This window comes from Pimephales promelas, chromosome 16 (assembly GCF_988280905.1).
Source record: "Pimephales promelas chromosome 16, fPimPro1.hap1.1, whole genome shotgun sequence".
In the NCBI taxonomy this organism is placed as follows: Eukaryota; Metazoa; Chordata; class Actinopteri; order Cypriniformes; family Leuciscidae; genus Pimephales; species Pimephales promelas.
In genome coordinates this window covers 28,798,806-28,821,391 of record NC_142784.1, presented here as the reverse complement: position 1 = coordinate 28,821,391, position 22,586 = coordinate 28,798,806, and the positions used below count along the sequence as shown (strand labels likewise).

The 22,586-nt window shown below is 37.6% G+C and overlaps 1 protein-coding gene across 7 annotated transcripts in view; it reads right to left on the bottom strand.

Annotated features, from left to right (window-relative positions):
* The window catches only part of cadm2b (cell adhesion molecule 2b), a 223,532-nt gene that overhangs the window by 20,715 nt on the left and 180,231 nt on the right, over nt 1-22,586 (bottom strand). For all 7 annotated transcript variants that reach the window (XM_039670476.2, XM_039670481.2, XM_039670477.2 and 4 more), the window contains exons 4-8: nt 15,539-15,691; nt 13,619-13,756; nt 4,449-4,610; nt 3,749-3,839; nt 1,948-2,126 (exon numbers count right to left, since the gene is read on the bottom strand). In XM_039670476.2, coding sequence (XP_039526410.2) covers nt 1,948-2,126; nt 3,749-3,839; nt 4,449-4,610; nt 13,619-13,756; nt 15,539-15,691 — 723 coding nt within the window. The remainder of the gene's footprint in view (nt 1-1,947; nt 2,127-3,748; nt 3,840-4,448; nt 4,611-13,618; nt 13,757-15,538; nt 15,692-22,586) is intronic.

Below are 22,586 nucleotides of genomic sequence, written 5' to 3'. Positions count from 1 at the left end.
AGTGTACTTAAAGTGCAACAAAAGATTATTAAAACAAAATTATTTGAAATTTACTTTAAAACTTTTCATTTGACTACCACATGGTGCATTTAACACAAAAAGTAAGTGTTAGAAGTTCTAGTTCAACCATCTTAAATCTCAGCATAGTCCAAGAAATTGCATGCATGTATATAGGATTCCTTTGTCCTGAAATAATGTCTGGCACCATATGTTATTCATAATTCGAAGGGATAAAGGGTCTTTCACTCTCAGTGTTATACATAGAAGGGCCTATCTGGACTCAAATGTATATATGTGTGGATATCTAGCCGGAAACGGACCCTATATGGACTTTAAGTACACCTACAGTAAGTAGACTTTTATTTCATTAATATTAAAATATCTGCAAGTACAGTTTATTTTTAAAAATACACTAAAGATTTTTTTTCACAAGGGTTAGTCAATAATACACTGTAAAAAAAGTTAAAAATAAGTTAAAAGAGATTATTATATAACTTTTTTTACAAGTTATTCAAGATTAAACTTTTTGAAGTCAGTTTAAAGTAATTTAAGTTGAAATGACTTAAACATCCAAGTTGATTGCACTTAAATTTAAAGGCAGCAACTTTTTCTAGTCTAGTTGAGGCAAATCGGAATCATTAAAGTCCATATGATACTAATTTCCATTTTTATTTCTATAGTAAACAAACCTAAGTAATGTTAAATATCACGGCCTAATTTGCCATCCTACTTAACAGAATACTAAAATAACAAAATGTACCATCCAGTTTTTCATTAATTTCCTTTCCTAAACACCAGACATTCACATTTCTATCTGTCCTTGGGAAAATAAAGTGTACCTGCCAGCAGACACATAAATAAATGTAAATTAAAACGGTAACCGGAGATGAATAGTGACTGTGTGATTTCAAGTGACATTTATTGCTACTTGGCAGTCGTACCATTAGCAAATTAGGTTCATTCAGGAGCCGAGTCGGACAACTCATCCTGAGACGAAGGGCTTAATAAATATCACTCGGGTGAAGACAGACATCTAGATGAATTAGAAGCAGAGGTAATGAGTTGTGAATGAGATTCTCCCTCTTTCTCTTTCTACACCTGTCTGTTTCTTGCTTCCTCTTATTTCTGGTTATAGTTCGGTTAGTCTTTGCTAGTAAATGATGTAACTAAAAGTGTTATTTTCCATTGACAACCATTCAAAAGTACAGTAGCTGTGCAAATAAGTTTAATATATATATATATATTTCATGTCGGTTATACATCATTATGCAAGCAGATAACTTTCTCCAGGTATTATCGATCTTGGTTTGTACACTTGTGAAGATATTTAATTTGTGTGTCTTGTTAATGTGGCCAAATAAATCTAGGGCAACGGAAAGGCATGGAGAGTTGTGGGCTCAACATTCAAAAGGCGTCCGTCCATAAAGGACCCTCCTGTTGTGACAAATCCCACGTCTTTGCTTTTAGAACAACACCAAAAAAAAAAATGTGTACCTTTCAAATGATTTCTCTCAAAGATTGCTGTTGGGCCTATTAAAAAGCAATGCTACAAATCCATCTCTGTCCCAAGCGCTCTGTATCTTCCTTCCAATTTTAGCTTGACAAATGTTATCCGCATTAGCAGTGGACCCTTAATTGTGTGTGTTCCCCTCTTGCTTTACTTCCTATTTTGGAAAACCAACTTATCATTTCTGGCTCCATCTCACTTTGGTGGCAAATACTGCAGCCACCAGCAGTTTCTGCTGTATACCCCAACACACAAAAACACTGGTAAACTAGGCCAGGAGGAGTTCACTGGGTGCGTATGTGTGTTTTGATGCAGATCACGATGGATATTAACATAAACTTTTACAAATAAAATAAATAATGGGAACATAACATGAGAATATAAAACAAACTTATGGATTTATTGCCCTCCAGATGTTATGTTGGCTCAGAAGTACTTACCATACACATACAGTGTAAATTCATCCCTGTTGGTGCCGAGGATGTTGCTGGCCTCACAGCGGTATGTGCCGTTGTCTGTTTTGTTCAGTGTGGTAATGATTAGATCTCTACCCTCCACGATCATTCGTTCAACATCAGGAAGCTCACCTCCATCTTTCGTCCAGAAAACTGGCTCAGGCCTAAAAACAACAGAGTGATTTAGTCTGAGGCTTTAGAAATGTAAAGATTGAGAACTGTGACAGTAACTGGTCACTTGTCCATCTTGAAAATGGCACTGCATCCCAAGTTGGTGTCGGTTGAGCATCTTGTTGCATTTACACCAAGTAACTCCATGCTTTCCATATGGTTTTAATTCGAAATCAGGAGAGAAAATGTGCTATGCTAGTTTATGTAATTTTTTTTCTCAAAAAAATAATTATTGTTGAGTACATAAAAAAAATCTGCTTTCAAGTTCCTTTCGTTGCACTCAGTCAAGCTATTTTGTAAATATAAATGCCCCCCTGTTGTACTTCCATTGTAAATATATAACATGAAACATTCTGTAATCTTTTTAGGCCATGGGTTTAGTAGGCTAGTGACCGAAAAGATTTTTTTCTCATTTTGTTATCATTTCCGCTCAAGGAACGTTTTACGTTTTTGTCCTCTACCTCAAAAAGGTCACACTAAAAGAGTTACAAGTGTCTGTAGACGATTATACGACTCACTAAATCTCTCCCAAATATCACAACTTGATTTAATATTATTGCTTTTGGTTCTTGGCATGCAAATAAGGGTCGCCTTGAGACATGATGATTCTGCTAGTTTAAAGGATTAGTTCACTTTTGAAAACACTTTTGCTGATAATTTACTCACCTCCATGTCATCCAAGATGTCCATGTCTTTCTTTCCTCAGACGAAAAGAAATTTAGGTTTTTGATGAAAACATTCCAGGATTTTTCTCCATATAATGGACTTCAATGGGAACCGGATGGTTCAAGGTCCAAAAGATAGTGTTAATAACAGTTTCAGATGCAGCTTCAAATGTCTTTAAACGACATCAGACGATGAATAAGGGTCTTATCATGCGAAACGATCGGTTATTTCAAAACTTATTCCAAAAATGTAACTTTTCTAAGGACAAATGCTAGCCTTGCTATATTCTCTGAGGCGCGTTTGCAACGTCACGTACGTAATTACGTTCAAAAGGTCACGGGCGACATAGCCGAAAGTACAGAGTCAGTGTTTACAAGTTGAACGCATAGGTTGAACGTGCAAACTAGCTCAAACACCGTTTACAAAAAAAGGAATTAAAAGGAAAAACAACGATGTCGGACGATTTTGATTCTGTACTTCCGGCTACGTCGCCCGTGACCTTTTGAATGTAATTACGTATTACGTGACGTTACAAACGCGCCTCAGAGAATATAGCAAGGCTAGCATTTGTCCTTAGAAAAGTTACATTTTTGGAATAAGTTTTGAAATAACCGATCGTTTCGCATGATAAGACCCTTATTCATCGTCTGATATCATTTAAAGACATTTGAAGCTGCATCTGAAACTGTTATTAACACTATCTTTTGGACCTTGAACCATCCGGTTCCCATTGAAGTCCATTATATGGAGAAAAATCCTGGAATGTTTTCATCAAAAACCTAAATTTCTTTTCGACTGAGGAAAGAAAGACATGGACATCTTGGATGACACAGGGGTGAGTAAATTATCAGCAAAAGTTTTTTCAAAAGTGAACTAATCCTTTAACTTCATAAGACAAATCATATTCAAACAAAGTTTACATAGGTGATTAAAAGAAAGCTGTACTTACAGTGGGTTGCCTTTGGATACACACTCCAGTTTGAAGTACTGTCCTTCCTGAGGTACTATTACTGAGTGCACAATCTGAACCTGAGGAGGATCTGGATTGACAAAACAAAGCAAAACAAAAAAACACAAGGCACAACAAAAACACAAAACAAAATACAAGGCACAACAAAAAACAAACAAAAAACAACAACAAATGAAACAAAACAATACAAAAACAAAAAACACGAAACAAACCAAGGCAAAAACAAAACAAGACACAAAACAAAACAAAACAAAAAGACAAAACAAAAACACAAGACACAACAAACACAAAATGAAAAACAAAAAAGACAACAAAAGCACAATAAAAAAACATGATCAAAACAAAACCACAAAATAAAAATAAAAACTTTATTGTAAATATTATGTATATACATTATACAATCAGACATTGTAAAATAGTAGCGCTTTGTCACAACACACCATTTATTTATTTTTTTAAAATAGCTTGTTAATGGAAAAGTTAGCCTATTTTGAAAACATGTTACTTATCTACTGTTACACTACTCCAAAACATTGCTAATTTGCAGTTACTTTACAAATAACACAGGCTCTGCCACTCTTTAAACTGGTGCTGGCAGGCGTCCCGTTTTCAGATGATCTAATAGCAGTTTCGGTTAAACTAAAGTCGGGAGGGAAACTGATCCAAAAATATGACTCACAGTGGACCTCCAGCACTTCTGTGACCTGGTGCGGCATAGAGCCCAGAGATATGTGCTCCACCACGCAGGTGTAGGCGGCTCCGTCGTCCTTCTTGTCCACCTTGAGGTGTACGCTACTCCTGACCGTGAATGACCTCCCAGTGGCGTTTACCTCCTTCTGACCTGCCAAAACAGTCACAAGAAGACCTATCAAGCTAATGTTACATATACAGTACTCTATAGGTACATCATTTAGTATATCATGCTTTATGATTATTAAGTGTTTATCAAGATTGTATATAGACATAGAGTCAGAGGCTTTATATATATATATATATATATATATATATATATATAACCAATATGAACGAATCTTTTCTCGAGTCATTTCGTTCATTCAACGAACGAAATGAACAACATGACTCGAAAAAAGATTTGTTCATTTTGATGAACGAGTTTGAACAGGAGAGTCACGAACGCGCATCACAGAACAGAGCAAGACGAGCATTTGTGCTTATAAAACGTAAACTTTTTTATTTATTTTTGAAATTATATCTTATTCCCTTATTCATCATCTGGGGTCGTTTAAAGCCGCACTAAAATGGTCATTTGGACCTTGAACCGCTTGGTTCCCATTGAAGTCCATTATATGGAGAAAATCCTGGAATGTTTTCATCAAAAACCTTAATTTCTTTTTGACTGAAGACAGAAAGACATGGACATCTTGGATGACATGGGGGTGAGTAAATTATCAGAATTTTTTTTTTTTTTTTTTTTTAAAGTGAACTACTCCTTTAAGAAAACTTGAATAGGCTACATTAGCTCATCCATGAACATGATTTCTGCCCGAGTCCCGTCGGATTGCTTTTCATCGGCTGTGGAAGTGAAGATGACACCTCGCATTGATTCCACGCTCATTCACGGCGTCATCAGTGTAGCTACCTTTGTTATTGTTTTGAATAAGCCAACTAGCGGCGAAACTTACATACTGTGCCTTTAATCTTTAAACTTTGTGTCTATACATCAACAGCAATATGACATTCTTCTGTTTGCAGCAAAGTGTTCGTTTGCAATCACACAGAAAAAAGGCAATCCACCAATAGAAAGTACCCGAATAATATACAGCTCAAAACATTGCGCATTTTAGCCTGAAATTTATTTGAAAGCCTGTGGAAATGTGAAGAAGAAAACATCATTTAGAGCTTGTAAAGAGCCCTAATAACGTCTGCGTGAGGAACAGCACAGAGAGTGATAGAGAATCAGCAACCAGATATAATAACACTTAAAGCCATGTCTGCGTTCTGAGAACCCCCTGGATCAACAGCATCATGAATGGCTCAGTAAAACATCACTCTGGAGGATTGCCTCCAGCAAACATCTTACTAAACATATACATGCATGACCCGGCCCAGATAAAACGGACGAGTATCTCTCTTTCCCTTGATACACATGCTCAGTAAAACATTCATAACATGGTGTCCTTGGCTTTTTCCCTGCATCCAAATCCCATCCATGTTGTCTATACAAAACACTGACGGAACACTAAAGAAATTAAATGAAATGCCAAACCTATTTTACTTCCATGTTCTGGTAGAGAATTGCTCTAGCAACACAAAGGTTGTAAGCTCAATTCTAAGGAAACACTAGTATTGATAAACTGTATCCACTGAATGTGCTGCAAGTCACTTCGTATTTAGCACCATGTCAAATGTAATCGGGGCTTGACATTAACTTTTTTTCTCACCAGCCACTGTGACTAGTGGTTTTCCAAAGTTGCTAGCCACTGAATTTTGACATTTATACAATGGGGAAAATCGGCCATATAGATATTTTTTAATATTATCCCACAATTTGACAGCAGGTATATTAGGCTGCTGTCACTTAAACACCGAATGCATGGATGCGTTTTCTTTCTCGACTCTTTATGTTCACTTACAACTAGAGGTGGAGGAAGTACTGAATCTCAGTACTTAAGTAAAAGTACAAATAACCACAGACATATTAACTTTAGTAAAAGTTGGTACTTCTACAATGACAACCCTACTTTAAAAAGCAAAAAGTACCTGATTGTAAATGTACTTTAAGTATTAAAAGTACTTGAATGACAATTCATTCTCTTAATGTCTATTTTCTAATGATTAATAAAAAATGTCATTCTAACTCATTCAACCTAATACTCCTAATATAAACACAATTCATTTATGCCATAATTGTGAACCTCTTGGCTTGCCACACTAATCCTAACCAAACGTACCCATGTGTATCCTACACACTCAGAAAAAAGGTACAAAAGCTGTCACTGGGGCTGTACCTTTTCAAAAGGTAAACTTTTGTCTATTTTAGGTGCTAATATGTACAATTTTAGGTGCTAATATGTACAATTTTAGGTGTTAATATGTAAATTTTAGGTGCTAATATGTACACTTTAGGTGTTAATATGTACATTTTAGGTGCTAATAAGTACATTTTAGGTGTTAATTGTCCATTTTAGGTGCTAATAAGTACATTTTAGGTGTTAATATGTCAATTTTAGGTGCTAATAAGTACATTTTAGGTGTTAATATGTACATTTTAGGTGCTAATAAGTACATTTTAGGTGTTAATATGTACATTTCAGGAGCTAATATGTACATTTCAGGAGCTAATATGTCCATTTTAGGTCCTAATATTACATTTTAAGTGCTAATATGTCTATTTCCTAATATGTACATTTTAGGTGCTAATATGTCCAGTTTAGGTCCTAATATGTGTACATTTTAAGTGTTAATATGTACATTTCAGGAGCTAATATGTACATTTTAGGTGCTAAAATGTACCACTAAGGTACCAATATGCATCCTTTGGGTACAAAAGTGTACCTTTTGAAAAGGTACAGCCCCCGTGACAGCTTTTGAACCTTTTTTTCTGAGTGTATATGCACATAAAAACTCATTTTCGCGTATAAATTGCATGACAAACCGATAAACACACTGCGTGCTACAGAGACGCATTTAGTGTGACCGGGTTGATATACAGTATCTATCACGACCGAAAACAAACGTGCGACGAACTGACGGTCAGGATGGCGTTTTGGCAAGGGAAAAACTGATCAGAAAATGTAAAATTGTACAAATGTAGTGGAGAAGAAAGTATAATAATTGCTGCAAAATGTAACGAAGTATGCACTATTTATTCTATCTAAGTAAAGTACAGGAAATGTACTTAAGTAAAGTAACTAAGTATTTGTACTTCATTACATTCCACCACTGCTTAAAACATAACTGAGTGTGTTTACTTGAATACTTGCCAATATTTTGGGTGTGAGCCAAAACTTTGCAGGAATGAGTAAAATTATTAGCAATAACGTCCCACGTCGAAATTCAATCCCTGTAACAGAAACAAAATTCATCCGGAGCAAATTAAACGAGTGAGTGAAGGGAGTCGGGTTTGTGTGTCTTCTTGCTGTCAGAGAGATCATAAGAGAAAGAAAAAGCGCAGCTGGTATCATATATTTATTCTGCTAAAAAATTAGCATAGGAAGCGTTTCGTCAGTATCGATATGTAGCAAAAAATCGATTATAATGTAATGTTTTGTATTTCCAAGGGAATCAGGATGATGTGAGCTGAAAAGGAAAGTCATTTTAGAGGTTGAGCAAATTATTACCTTTTAATACAAAATATTTTTTTTTTTTGTCTTTGAAACAATTTGCTCTTGCACTCATTCACAATATACGACTCAAACTACGGCTGTCATTTGTTGAACATTTTTTTTTTTTTTACAAATTAATTCCATGTTAAGCTTATTATTAGCAGAATATTGGCTGAAAGCAAAAAAGCAGAATAATTCAAAAGCATTACTGTGGCAGATGAAAGCATTGAATGGACACGATTAATCATTCTAAAAACACTTTTTATCTATTTTAATTTGACATATATATTTGATGAATAGAAAGCTCCAAGAATTATCTTCGCTTACCACGAATTTATGAATGGTAGAGTACAGGGTTCTGTATGGCACTATTTCCAAAACACCCATGGCAGTACCATGTAGGAAATTAATAACATTCTATTATTATAATATAAAATATGCAAGAATTAGAGTTTTTGTATGAATATGGGCCCCTGCTGATGCTCAGTATGAGGAATGCCTGGTATGTAATTTCATATACAGCGACATGTGTTGATGCTAATCGCTGTGGAAAATGGTGCAGTGTGATATCTGGGGAGTGGTGTGAAAGCTAGATACTGAGCTTCTACTGTGCTGATATACCAAGAGCTGAAGCACATCTCTCTCTCTCACTCTCTCTCTCTCTCTCTCTCTCTCTCTCTCTCTCTCTCTCTCTCTCTCTCTCTCTCTCTTCACCAGCGTCAGTCAGATGCTCCCATTGCAATGCCTGCAGCGATGCCATACTCCTCTAGATGCATGCCATCATCTGACGTTTCTGGAAGACTGATTGCCTTTTCTTTTAAAGATGAACTGAACTGAAATTTGAAAAAAGGTGACATAACAGATGTATTTTATTAATTATCATTGGTACAATTTTTAAAATGGCATAATTTGTTAAAAGGGATAAAATGGTACATTGAAAGTGTTGTTTTTGTTACACGGGCGCCGCCATGTTGGATTTCAACATTCGACTACGTCACTGGCATGGTAAGCCACTCCGCTGCCTACCCGCACCAGCAGAACAGCCGTAGCTTGTAAACAGTCTGAGGCGCGCTGACATGGCTGAAGAAACAGAATTTTTAGCGACACACTATCTAGAGATATGTACTTTCCTCAATGAGTACATGAAACGTCTGACAATGTCTGCATTAAATGTTTTATTTACACAAGTTACAAGTTCAACACATCACGTTAACGTTACACGAATCCTTGATATTCGGCTGAGGGGAAAAGATTCCTGATGTATAGTTCACGGTAAAGGATAGGATTCTCCTTTCTAAATGCACCCTCGCACATAGAGTGAACTGCCAGTACGCTGTTAATCTAAACAGTCTGAGAAAAGTATAACAAGTTATCCCAGTTAGCCTATTCGTAAAATACCCTGCTACTGATGGGGCGCTCGCGTCTCAGCTCGGACATCCATTAGAGACAGCATAGCCTCCCCCAACACGTTTCTCTCACCGAACAGCATCCGAAATGAACGGTGCATGGTGATGCATTTTTTGCCGATCAATAAATGTTCCAGGTTGACCTCTCTGCAAAAGATCGACTCCTGTGCAGTATGCATACTCCACAGCGCTCGCGCCCACAATCACTTCTCCCCAAACGATCCTGTACTGTAAGTGAAGCCTAAAACTGATCGTCCTCCATGTGGTGGTAGTCAGACACTACCGGCCTGTCCCTCGCGGGCTCAAATGCGTAATCCATGCCGTTAAAAGTGCTCATTTTCGTCTGTGTATATAGGATAGCTGTTGTTTATGGTGCTCCGCAGGTCCTACCATGCCAGTGACGTCATCGAAATTGCCAGCGCTAACAAGCGCAATTTTGCGTTGCTTATAAAAAGCTATGTTCATATTTTTTATTAAAATGTTTAGTGTAATTTACTTTTAATTGTCATAAACAACACGTTTTCATCGTCGATTTTTTTCAGTTCAGTTCATCTTTAAATATGAGCTGCAAAGTAAAATTGCAAAATGGCAATTTAAAAAGAGGGATAGTTCCCCCAAATGTGAACTGAATGAAAATCTGTTCACTGTAAAAAGTGATCAGTTGACTTAACTTAAGCGAGGAAACCCTTTGCCTAGTTAATTTATGTGTTCACATACAGTAACTTAATTTTTTCAATTATGCACTGACGTAATGACTTTTTTTAAGTTAAGTCAACTAAGTCGACACTTCTACAGTGTTCTATCATCATGTACTTACTCTCATGTCATTCCAAACTTGTGAAGCACAAAGGAAGATATTTTTTTTAATAAATGACTAGTGTGAATTACCCCTTTAATACCATTTAATACCAATAATACACTCATGTGAGTGACTTTTATTTAGTTTCCTCACACTAATGAGGACATGTTGTTTGTCTCATTAACTGAGAAGCTGCAGATAAGTCCAACCTGCTATTTCTCACCCTCCTCCAGAACAGACCTCTGTAACGCTTCTGGTGTGTAGGTAAAAATCAACCAGCGAAAATCAATTGCATTTCTCAGAGGAGAGGTAGACTTTTTCACTTTTACTCTTTGATGTTGGATTATTGCCAAGGAGCTGATATTTGGTTACTAAGATGTTTTGAGTATTTTTTTGAGCATTCCGAAACTGTTGCTAGGGTGTTCTGAGTGGCATGGTAAGTGGTTGCTAGGGTATTCTGGATTGCTTACTGGCAAAAACACCCATCCTTAAAGTTGCAATGTAAATAAAAGGGATTTAAAGGGGAAATGAAGCAGTGAGGGGAAACCACCACCGGCTGTTCTACATACTAGCAACATAACTTACATGGTGTTGATGAGACGGGAATATGACGGCAGACATCGCGAACAATGTTTCTATGTGCAGTTTGTCAACATATAACACGAGACGTCGTCTTTTTGTCTAATAACTGTACCTAACATTAGTCGTTCGCGGTCAAAACACTGGTGTAAACACAGTTTGATGTCGCGATTTTCAGTGCCCAGAGCCTGTTTAACTTCAGCCAACCAACCCCGTTACGTCACCTGCACAATGGCGGCGCCCTGGCGGCGAAAGATGAATTTTTTTATTTTTTTCTTCTAATTGTTTACATTTGTCATGTTTCTTATATAATTGTTGATTATATTGGAAATCCATCTTGTAAATCATGTAAACTTGATTCACTGTTTCATTTCCCCTTTAATTTTTCTAATTGGAAGTCTGATCCCTTATTAGGTCTGATCACTATGTTTTAGTAAATTGTGGAGAGAACGAATTCTTAATTCGTGGGATCAAATTGTTCATTTGTTACAGATATATATACATTTTTCCGCATATCATCATGTGCATGGCTCCGTAAACTTAGAAAAGTAACAGCGCATCACTATTCAATCTGCATGATTTAAGGTGTCGGTAACAAAACTAGTGCAGGACGATTATGTTTAATCCTTAGGGTTGATGTTTGTTTAAACCCCATAAGTAGAAGTAATTATTCTTCAGATAACATGAAAGCCTAAATTCAATCTGTTCATCATATAAAAAGATCGAGTCTCTCAATTCATATGGATCAGTTTTACGATCTCTTTATGAACTGAACTGTTTGATGCGTTTCGAAAATGAACGAAAGTCTTTGGTTTGGAACGACATGAGGGTGAGTAATTGATGGCAGGGTGAACTATATAACATAGTTGTGTAAATGGGCACAATGTAACAAATTGTGCAACCAAATTAAGAACAAATCTGTTATAGTTACTAACCCCCTACTTCAACCTCCATGTCCAAGTTTAAAGTGGATAATGTGCAAACCTATCCAGATGTGTTAAAACAGCACGAAAAGCACACAAAACAAGGGAAATAGTATAACATATTTAGCACAGTTCCAGATAAAGTAAATTGCATGTAAAAAAATTGTCAAGACACTGTCAAAACTCTGTAGTAAATAAGCTCTCAGGAGATCCTGGATTTGTGCTGAAGTCTCAAGAGTCGCACAGGCCACACTGAAAGTTGTGTCGACGGCAGCCAGGGACCCGATACACAAGGCTTCGTATCTCCCTGACCATCCTAAAGTGAGTGGTATCACACCCGTGTTAGATATTCTGTTTGGGCCTGCGTGCTGGTCTCTAGAAGCACATCCAATCCGTCTCACAAGATCAGATCACAGAGCGAGATTCCTTTGAATCGGAGTGAGTGACAGGCAGTCTGGCTGTGATGTTATGTTCCCGTGTGCCACTGGCCTTTAACTATGGCTTGCGTGAATGCCATCTCTGAGCCGGTCCTGTCTAACGGAGTCTCAGGCCATCAGTCACCACAACCAGATCAGCCGACTGGGGCTTCTGCCTGAGATGTGTGAGCCTCAGCCCTCAGAGGGATGTCTGGGGTAACATATTGGTTAAAGCTGAACTGAAGTTTTGTGCTATATGCTGCACTACTGTACATCTGATTGACTCAAAGAATCATTTCTACTTTTTTGTCGGAAATGCTAGATTGTTCAGACAAATACGTAGTCTTGTTTCAACTAACTGGTTGAGCCAATGTTTACACTAATATATGCATAAAATTTGTTTGAATAATATATTTTAAGATTAAATTTTATTCAGCAAGGATTCAATTAACTGAAGACTGGAGTAATGATGCTGAAAATTCAGTTTTGATCACAGGAATAAATTAATTTTGAAAATGTATGAAAATAGAAAATCGTTCTTTTGAATTGTTATAATATTTAACAATATCACAGTTTTTTTCTGTATTTACAACAAAAACATTTTTTTTAATTTATTGCTTCTTAACATCTCATGTTGTGCAACTCCCCAAAAATTCAATTATATTTATAAAAAACATATACTTTTAATATATATATATATATATATATATATATTAATTATATATATATATGTATATATATATTAATTATATATATATATATATATATATATATATATTTTTTTTTTTTTTTTACAGATTTTTGGGAAATTTAAACCTTATAAAATAATAGTTTTTCAAAAGCATGTGAAACCTACGGAGCCCCTAAAGGGACACTAGGAAAAAAATAGGAGGGAAAATTATTTGTCAATGCTTTTGTGTTCTCTCGCAAATGTTTTTACGTTCTCACAAGAAATGACCGTTTGTTCCTTCCCAAAAACATTTGCATTCTGCCGAGAAACTTTGCGTTTGCTGGCAAAGGCATAATTTCTCCGGAGAACGCACAACTGTTGAGAACGCTCAAACATTTTCCTCCCATCTCCTATGATTGTTTTCCACTACCATGCCCATTTAGGGGCTCTGTAGAAACTACCTGAAATAATATCATTGGTAAAAAATTGTAATTTAAATGAATTTGAAAAACGAGTCCAGTCTATGCACATTAAACTAGGAATGCAGAAAGTATTTCAACACTGAAAAATCACACACTTCATCTTCAAGGCCCAGGATTATACAATACTAACCCATACGTTGTGAGATCCTTTGTAAAGAGCTGCACAATTCATAAATATGCTAGTGTAAAGATGCACATTACACACGATGTACCACTTGCACTCTGACAACATGTGCAACTGTTCACTGCACACAGTTAGCTCTAGGCTATCCGGGGGGATTTGTTTACCTTGCACCTCCTTGTCATTTCTAAACCATCGGATGTCAGCAGCCGGTTTGCTGCCAGATGTGGTGCATGTCAGTGTGACGTCCTCCCCCTCCTGGGCAGGTCTCGAGAGGCCTGTGATTTCTGGTTTTGCTGGAACACCTGATAAACAAACAGAAGAGGAGGATTATAGGCAGCACTGAAGGAAACATGGTTGATTCTATGATTTCAGACCCACACCTGAAGATGAACTGATTAAGAGGAATATTTCTTGCTTGAAGTTCAAATGTGGGCGTGGCTTGACTTTGTTTTTGATAATACATTTTTTTTTTGTTTATATATAGGTTTGTCAGTAGATCAATTCTATTTTCTGCTTTATAGTATTTTGTCATTGTATTAGAACAGAGAACATTTGGATGAGAGATAAAGATTAGAAGGTCTCTTTAATGTACATTAAACCGAACCTTATAACAGCTGTTCAATGACGAAATCATATCTGGGGGGATTAAATGGATTTCTGGGTTCACTGCTTCTGACTATGATGGAAAAGATTTAGACCCTAAATAAAAGAAAGAGAAAAAAAAGGATTTTTAAAAATTTTTATTTCAGTATTGCACAATAACAAATGTTAAAACTAACAATTAGCCAAATGACTTAAGCACTGTATATGTTAACATGGGACTAGTGTGTCAGAATTGTTAATTAGCCTTGTCTTTGTAATGTTACATATTCAAAAACCATGTAAATAACAAAACGTTGGATCGCTGCCATAGTTAGTCACTTACTGGACACCACCATGCTTACCCATTTACAGATCTTAGCCATTTAGAGCAAAATTGTTTGCAAGATTTTAATTATCATACGTGACGGCCAATTTAAACGCTTTAGTGACATTATGAAATAGCCAAGGATAATTACCGCCATATTAGTTCTGATACAAAATAAAGTCAACTTCATAAATAGGCCTGTATCCATTAAGAACATTTTTTTTATTATTAGTCTTAAAATGTCCATAACATAAAATCATTGTTGAGCCACAACATTGTCAACATGCCATAGCGCTGATTTCTAAAGACTGCTGCACAGTGGCGGCGACTAGCGTCTTGAGCTCAAACAATGCTAAGAGAGAGCTTACGAATGATCCAGACCAACCTTATGAACGTGTGACTTACAGAAGATATACTTAGCGTACGAATGTGTCGGGAATCGTGCCATAAGGTTAAGAGAGATGTTAAGGAATAGGTTAAGAACTACTTAACGAAGAACGTTTTGGGCAACCGGGCCTTGCTCTTTTATGTGGAACTTATTTATTCTCTGTTTTTGGTGAGCATAGTTATGTAAGCTTTATTGTAGTTCATTTTCTTTTCTTTGTGTTAGGTTATTTTCATTGCTGTTTAATTTCATTAGATTGGTTTCGTTTGTTATTTTGGGCCTTGGGTCTCTCTGACGAGAATACCACTCTTCATTTTTGTTAATGAATTCTACTTTATTGTTAAACCATTTTCGGGTGGGCAGTGGTTCCTTCTAACAAATCCTAACTGTTTATTGTTATTTACTGTACTTCTGTGACTCACAATAAATGTATATTCGGTTCTTTTGATCATACGGCCTGCTGGAAGCCTTTCATACCTTTTTCTTTCATTTATTGCGTCTTACCCCTAGTGGACGTAATAAATATATATAGTTAAAAAGTGGTATTTGACGGTGTACAGAGTAAGAAGCACACAAGCTGATTATAAACCAAAGCAGGGACACCTAATGACTCCATCGGCCAGTGTGAAATTCTCTCATTTACATCACTCTCTGTGTCACCAAAGGGCTAAAACAAAACAAGACCACGTGAAGGAAGAGAACACCCCGATCCAAGATCAGTGATGAGTGTGTTGACCTTAAAAGCACAGATTGATGAGGATGAGAGGGAGACTGATCTATGTGAAGTCTTACCTAACACAGTCAGGAAGGCCTTGGAAGTCTTGACAGGCATGGTGAAGAGCGAGCATGTATACTGTCCTTCATCTGACAGAGCAACGTCACTGATGCTGATGGTCAGCTCCTTCCACGAGGCTCGAACCAGTTCAATCCGGTTGTCCCTTAATGCTAAGATATAAAAACAATAGCTAATCAATAAGATAAAAATGACGTTGGAGAAACAGTCAAAGTCACATTGCCTGAAAAAAAAGTATGTTAGTGGTAAAGTGTTGGTATCAACCATTTCGATTGGTGGCACGTGTAATGGAATTGGTCGAAAAGAATTCAGGAGACAAAAAGAAAGGAATTAATATCTCAAATATAATATCTCAAATGAAAAAAATAATGATAGAAATAACAATCTTGAGGCAATTAGAAACTACAAATGGCCACTGTATGCTGAATTCCTCTAGATAAAATACACATTTAATGTCATGGGGAAAAATGGCTAGACATCCTCTTGCTCATGACATTAACTCCAATGAATATTTCACAGATATAAAATAAAAAATAAATAAACAAGAAATAATAGTACAAAGTTTATAATGAAAAGTGTGCACTTTTCTGCTTATATTAAAGTTCATGGTTCTTAATCAACACTGTCAGCATGCATTACAAATCCAAATTTACATTACATTTATTCATTTAGCTGACGCTTTTATCCGAAGCGACTTACAATTGCTATATATGTCAGAGGTCGCACGCCTCTGGAGCAACTAGGGGTTAAGTATCTTGCTCAGGGACACATTGGTGTCTCGCAGTGGATTCGAACCCAGGTCTCTCACACCAAAGGCATGTGTCTTGGATTAGAAGTAATATCTATGTCCTGATACTCAAAGGGCACTACCATTTAAAATGAACATCTTAATCCTGTAAAATATATCAAAATATAAGTGATAATTAGTGAAATATATCAAAATATTAGTGCATGGAACATGTCCAAAATATGGTAGTACCATGGTACTTTTTATTAGTGAACCACATTGTCTTTTTGTAAACATTTTCAAGTTGAAATATCTTGGAGGTAAAGCTTAAGACTTGTGTTCACTTATTCATGACAGTATGAATTATTCACGAGATTAGTTTGTACACATAATCGTGACCCAAATGTGTTTCAAAGTCCCAATGTTCTGAATATCCATTGCGATTGACTGTCACCTTCACACTGAAGCCGTTTGTCATCTCTAACAAGAGTTTCAACACTTTCTACCTCTCTGCCACAAACAACCATTCATTCATTACATTTGCAATTTCCAAGAAGAGCTTTCGGCAGCTGAGAGACTGGTGGACAGAAAGGTCACCTTATTCATCACCTCACACTGTCTGAAATGCACAATCCACTTGTATTTTGTTTTTTGAAAAAAAGCAAGAGAGACTGAGACTTTTCATTTAGCATCTTGTACACTTTTTCCTTCATCTAAATCGAACTTTTGGCTTTAAAGTCTGCATGAAAGCAAAATTGACTCTCTTCAGTTTGTAAATGCACTTACTGGTCTTATTGTGAACAATTCCATGTACATACAGTACATTTTTTTAAAATAAATTTATACTGACCTTGTAATTTTCAATCTCATTTAAAGAGATTTTAACAGTTAAGCCAACTGCATTCAGATCAATTCCGATATACAGCATTCAATCCAATCAACGGATGCATGAAATCAAGTCCCACCTTTTGCTTTTCTCTCTTCAACAAGCCGCTTCACTTGGAAACATGTCACAATACTGAAGTGGGTTGCACCTTCAGTTTCATGGGCACTTTAACAACAGACATATGCTATGAGTTGTTTAGGGCGTCTAGACATGGTTTTGTTTCAACAAAAGCGTGCTGACTTTTGCGCTTTGGTGAATTCCACAGAGACGTGTTCGACGTCCTATTGGGAACATTGTTACATGCATACACCGACATGTCAAATCCAAAAAATCGATTTACTTGCATATCAGCAAAGACAATTGTGTCGTCTTTCGAAGCATTTTAAATGTGCATTAATGTTAAAAAAGCAACGTGTCTCCAAGCAATATAATCTGACACTGCAAGACAGCACCTTTTCAGAGGATGCGTCAAGACTGTTTAAATATTCCTTCTGAATGTGTGCTGAGTTATGAATAAAGGATTTGTGGAGATGGCAAATGCCTGGGGGGGGGGGGGGGGGATGGTTTGGCACAGAGACACAGCGGAATTGGATAAAGGGAGGAAAGGTGATCAGGTATGGGCTCACGCTACACATGGGCCTGCTGATAGTCCGACGAAACCCGGCGAGACAAGGACCACCAAAGCTTATACCAGCCCATATCCCTCTATCTTCCTTAGACACAGAGGGAGGAATGGAAGAAAAGAGTGCTCTCTCTTGTTGTTTACAGAAAAGACAAACACACACACACTCATACGCCGAACATCACAAAGGTGATGATAAGCTGCCAAGGCGAGGAACAGTCGCTGTTTCTACCACAGCCCAGGGTTGATGGTACAGTGCCTAGACTCTAAAATGCTTGCCGGTTTCAATTCAAGTCGTACAATGATAACATATAGGGATGTGGGCGTTGAAAGGAACGACAGAGAAGAGAACAAAGATATTGAGAGGAAGAAAAAAGATCCGCCCACACAGAGTCTGAAATTGACTTCCTTCAGTGGTCAAATCTGTCTCTGCACCAGGGTCAAATGAAGATGTGAATCCTACTCTCAAAGAGAGCTCGATGCTACAATCTCGTAATGCGCTGGTTCATTTCACTTACACTGCTACATTTTATTCTGACACAATGGTGTCAAGCTTAAAACATTATCCTGAATCCATTGACAGAAACAAGTATACAAAGGTTTGAATAACCCTACAGACAACTGTTATCAATTCAACTCAGGCCAACAGGGACTGGCAAAACTCCGCATCCACACTTCCAAAAAAAGAATCGAAAGCCTGCCAGATGCCCAGAGTTAGCTCCAATCTGTCACAACCTCCGTGAAATGCCAACGTCTGACAAAGCTCTTTTTCCCAGAGCTTAAATAAGTCGACATGATGAAATGGTGGGTTTCTGACTTATTCAACAGTTTATTCCACTTAGAGAGAAGTATAAATCCTTCGAATTGACCTTGTGTCCTCCTTTATCCTTTTCGGGGGAAGAAGGGAAGGCTGACTTGTAGATGACCTGACAGACATCCCAGCATTCCCTTGGGATGGAGCAATCTGACAACTGCCTGATGGTGCGAACCCCCTATTTAGCATCTTCGAGTTGTGCTTTTATCTAAAACTCAGTTTGGTGTACAAATAAAAACTTGGCGAAAACAATCACAGTCGAATTGAAAAGACAACAGTGGATAATGGAGCAGATTGTGAATGTTTATTTTCAAGGTCGTGAGTGCGTGCGAATGTGGGTGCGGTTGGATAATATAGTGTGTTTAGATGTATATGGTGTTGTTGGTCTTGGAAGGAAAAGAACTGCCAACAAAATGTCTTCGCACCTTTCTTGTGAACAATCATTTGGCAGTGCACTTTGAGAGACTCCAAGTACTTTTCCGCACAGGCTCTGAAACCACATTTAACATCCAACTTTGGAGCCGAGCTTCTACTCTGACATAATCAGACCACTCCATCTGACGAGGAGACGGAAAACGGGTGACATGAGCGACAGGCCCTGAGGCTGTGACTGTCCCGCAGCTGGCAGCACCGATCTTGGCATTGACACATTTGGAGAAGCCAGAAGTCCCACTCTCTGCAATTAGACTGCTCCAATGGCCAGCTGTGATTGGTCACTATCTGGACAGGCTGTGATTATCGTAAGGACGTGAGTCTGTACTTCCACCGTAGACAGGAAGCTGCTTCCCAGCGGCTCTCGGGGCCAAGAAAGTGCTCTACTCCAGGTGGCCAATGATCGGAGGTTAAAACAGATCTTATGAACCAGGTGCAAGGGATAAACTAGGCAACAACGGCCATGATGATGTTTGAACACTTGTGGGATTATCAGACACTTTTTGTTTTTAAACCAAGTCGTATCAGGTCAAATTTGACATTAGACTTCCTCAACTAACACTGGGGAATAGATACTGCGCATAAAATAGCGAAACCAGAACCTAATTCTCTCTGACAAATCTCTAAGGTTTAGTTTCTTTTGCTGCATCACACAAAGTTAGCCTTTGTTCATCAAGCTTTTTGCTATATCAAAACACAAGGCAAGACATTTTTGGGTCAGTCGAAGAACACAATGCTTTCATGTGAGCTGTATTACACGGAGAGCTTGTAAAATTGAGACTCGGAGCGTACAATATCCACAGCTTATCCAGAAATGCGACGGCAAACAGAAAATGCAAACATGCAGTTTGTTTCATCAGATAGGATTAACTGCTGTTTACCCTCCTAAGGAGGAACTCTGTTTAAAGCATTCCCGCAAACATTGTAGGTCATTGAAGTTGAATTAAACCTGATGATTATGATGTTTGAAGGTCATTACATAAGGTGTTTTACCACTGATCTTTCACTCGGTGAACATCAACCTAAATGGTCATTAGTTAATAACCAAGCATACTGTTAAACTCAATCAACCTTTGTCCACCTTCACATTCATCAACAACCGAGATGTAAGACCCAAATGAACTTAATACAGTCATAGTAGAAACCACCCCTTATCTCTGCCTTACAACACCCTTAATGCTAAGCTACAAATAGAGACTTACTGAAATGTCACACAGCACTTAACATTTCATTTATCGACTGGTAATGCTATAATGATAGGAGCCCATTAGAGGCCCATTTGGTTCTATGTGAGGTGATGAGCTTAAAAAATGACATTTAACTAAGTGTGGAAATGTTAGATGGGGATGACTTGTTTCACTTGTCTTATCTCCGGAAGTTTTGGAGTCGAAAGTGTGGTTTAGACAAGTGAAAAACAGAATAACTTTTTAAAATGCCAAAATATTTGCAGTATTACTATAAGTGTAGAGAAGAATACAGCACTTAAGAAACATTTTAAGATTGATTTCCTTGTGAATGGAGCAGCGCCGTTTCAGTCCCGTTGATCCTGTTGAAAGCGTCTAGAAAGAGAAGTGAATTTAAACCCTCATTTCCCACACAAGCACCATAACTCATTTGTGGTGTCTGTGCTGACCACTAGGAAAAAGTTTCAGATAAGTCATTTCATTTTACATGTACATCTAAGCATTTTCAGACATTTATCTTACATGGTATTCAAGGTATACATCTAATTGGTTCATGTATTCCCAGTGAATGGAACCATGACATTGGCGTTGCTCTAAATAATCATATAATCTGTGCCTTAAATATGCCTGAAACATAACTGAATATTGAGTCACTCAAGAGATTATCTCTCACTTTTTGCACTTGTATTTAAGATCCTTGTCCTTGTTGTCCTTGACTATTCTGCGAGTTGAATGCGTGTTTCATCTGTTCCTGAATAGGATTTTGCCCCACACAGATACAGTAAATTATCACAGTCTGAATCCTCTCACATTTATTGCCCCACAGAGGTGAATGCTAATATAAATCATGATGGCCTCAATAGTACACAAGGGACCAGCTGGAATTGACAATGCAGAATGTGAAGATACAAGTAAAACCTGAAAATACCTATCAGAGAGCAGCATTAAGTGTAAGGAAAAGACATTTTACTGATAACCTTGCAGACCTTTGACTTAAACAGAACCAGACGACGGTGCAATGTCACAGCGCCTCATGTTGTTCCTCTGCATTTTGCTCGCTTTTGAATCTTCTTATCTAATGAGCGATTTAACGAGTCCATTAATGCAGTAATTTAGAACATAACAACATTTTGATTGCCGCAGGCCAATTAAGAGCCCACTCTGCAATTTGACCTTTTGCAATTTGAGCTGAACATCTCTAATGAATGTCAGGAATCATGCGCCAGAAGCATTTGAGATACGCACTGAAAGAGCAGTTAATACTGCCACAGCTCAGAAAGAAATTCGCCATCAATATGTATACTAAAAATTCCGCTCATTATAGACAGTCTCAGATACATAGAGTCGGCTTTCAGCTCCAATTCATCAACATTCCCAAACACATTTGGTAAAAACACATATGCCGCACCACACAATAGAGCTATAAATTATTCAGGACCTGTGAGGTTACATTTCAAAATAAAATGGTAGTTTGATCTCTCATTATGAAGCGCAAAATGAATACCTTCTGGAAGTGAAGGTTTTCCCATACGCAGGGTATTTACATCACGTTACAGTGGAGCAATAGGCATATACATTCTAATTTAATCCGGCTCTAACATGATGAATCATACGCTGTGATCACATTAATAGTGGACGATAAAGCCTAGTTCACACTACATGATTTTAAAATGTTGGGCTGAACTGTGCAGTTCACATTACATGACTTGCTCTCAGTGAAATCATGAGTGTTCAAGTTGTTTAGCTGTTCACACCACACAACACAACGTGATTGATCCACAACAGGAGGTAACTCACTACACGAGTTAACAACGCACTGCATAGAGATACAACCACGATCGGATGATAAGAGCATATCATTTGTGACTCAATGAGAGCTGTTTCAGTACTATAATACGGTCTAAATCCTGAAAATAATCAACCAAATAACGAGTTGACAACAACACGATTCTATCTGGTCTAGAAACCATGTTTTGTCACGAAAAACCACGCAATAAAACGAACCAGAAATGACGCGAAACTGCAGAGAAGAACACAACACGCGAATATGGACGTCAGACAGAAACTAGTGCTGCACACTGTTTGCTCGACGATCTGCTCTGAGAAAAAAAAATGCAAAAAAGAAAAAGTAAGATTTACCTGGTGTCCTCAACCCATGCGTTGCGATGATTGGCTGTACTCATGACATCACTGAGATTGAGTCGCGCGACTGCGCGAGATATCTAGCATGCTAGATATTTTTCTGAGCTCGGTGACCTGTCTGCGAGCTGTCTGCGAGCTGTCTTTGATGCGTTGTTGGCTCTTTCACACTAACTGATTGGCGAGCGTTAATCGTCCGCTAATCGCCCGCGATTTGCACGCGATAACACCCTGACTTGTCGG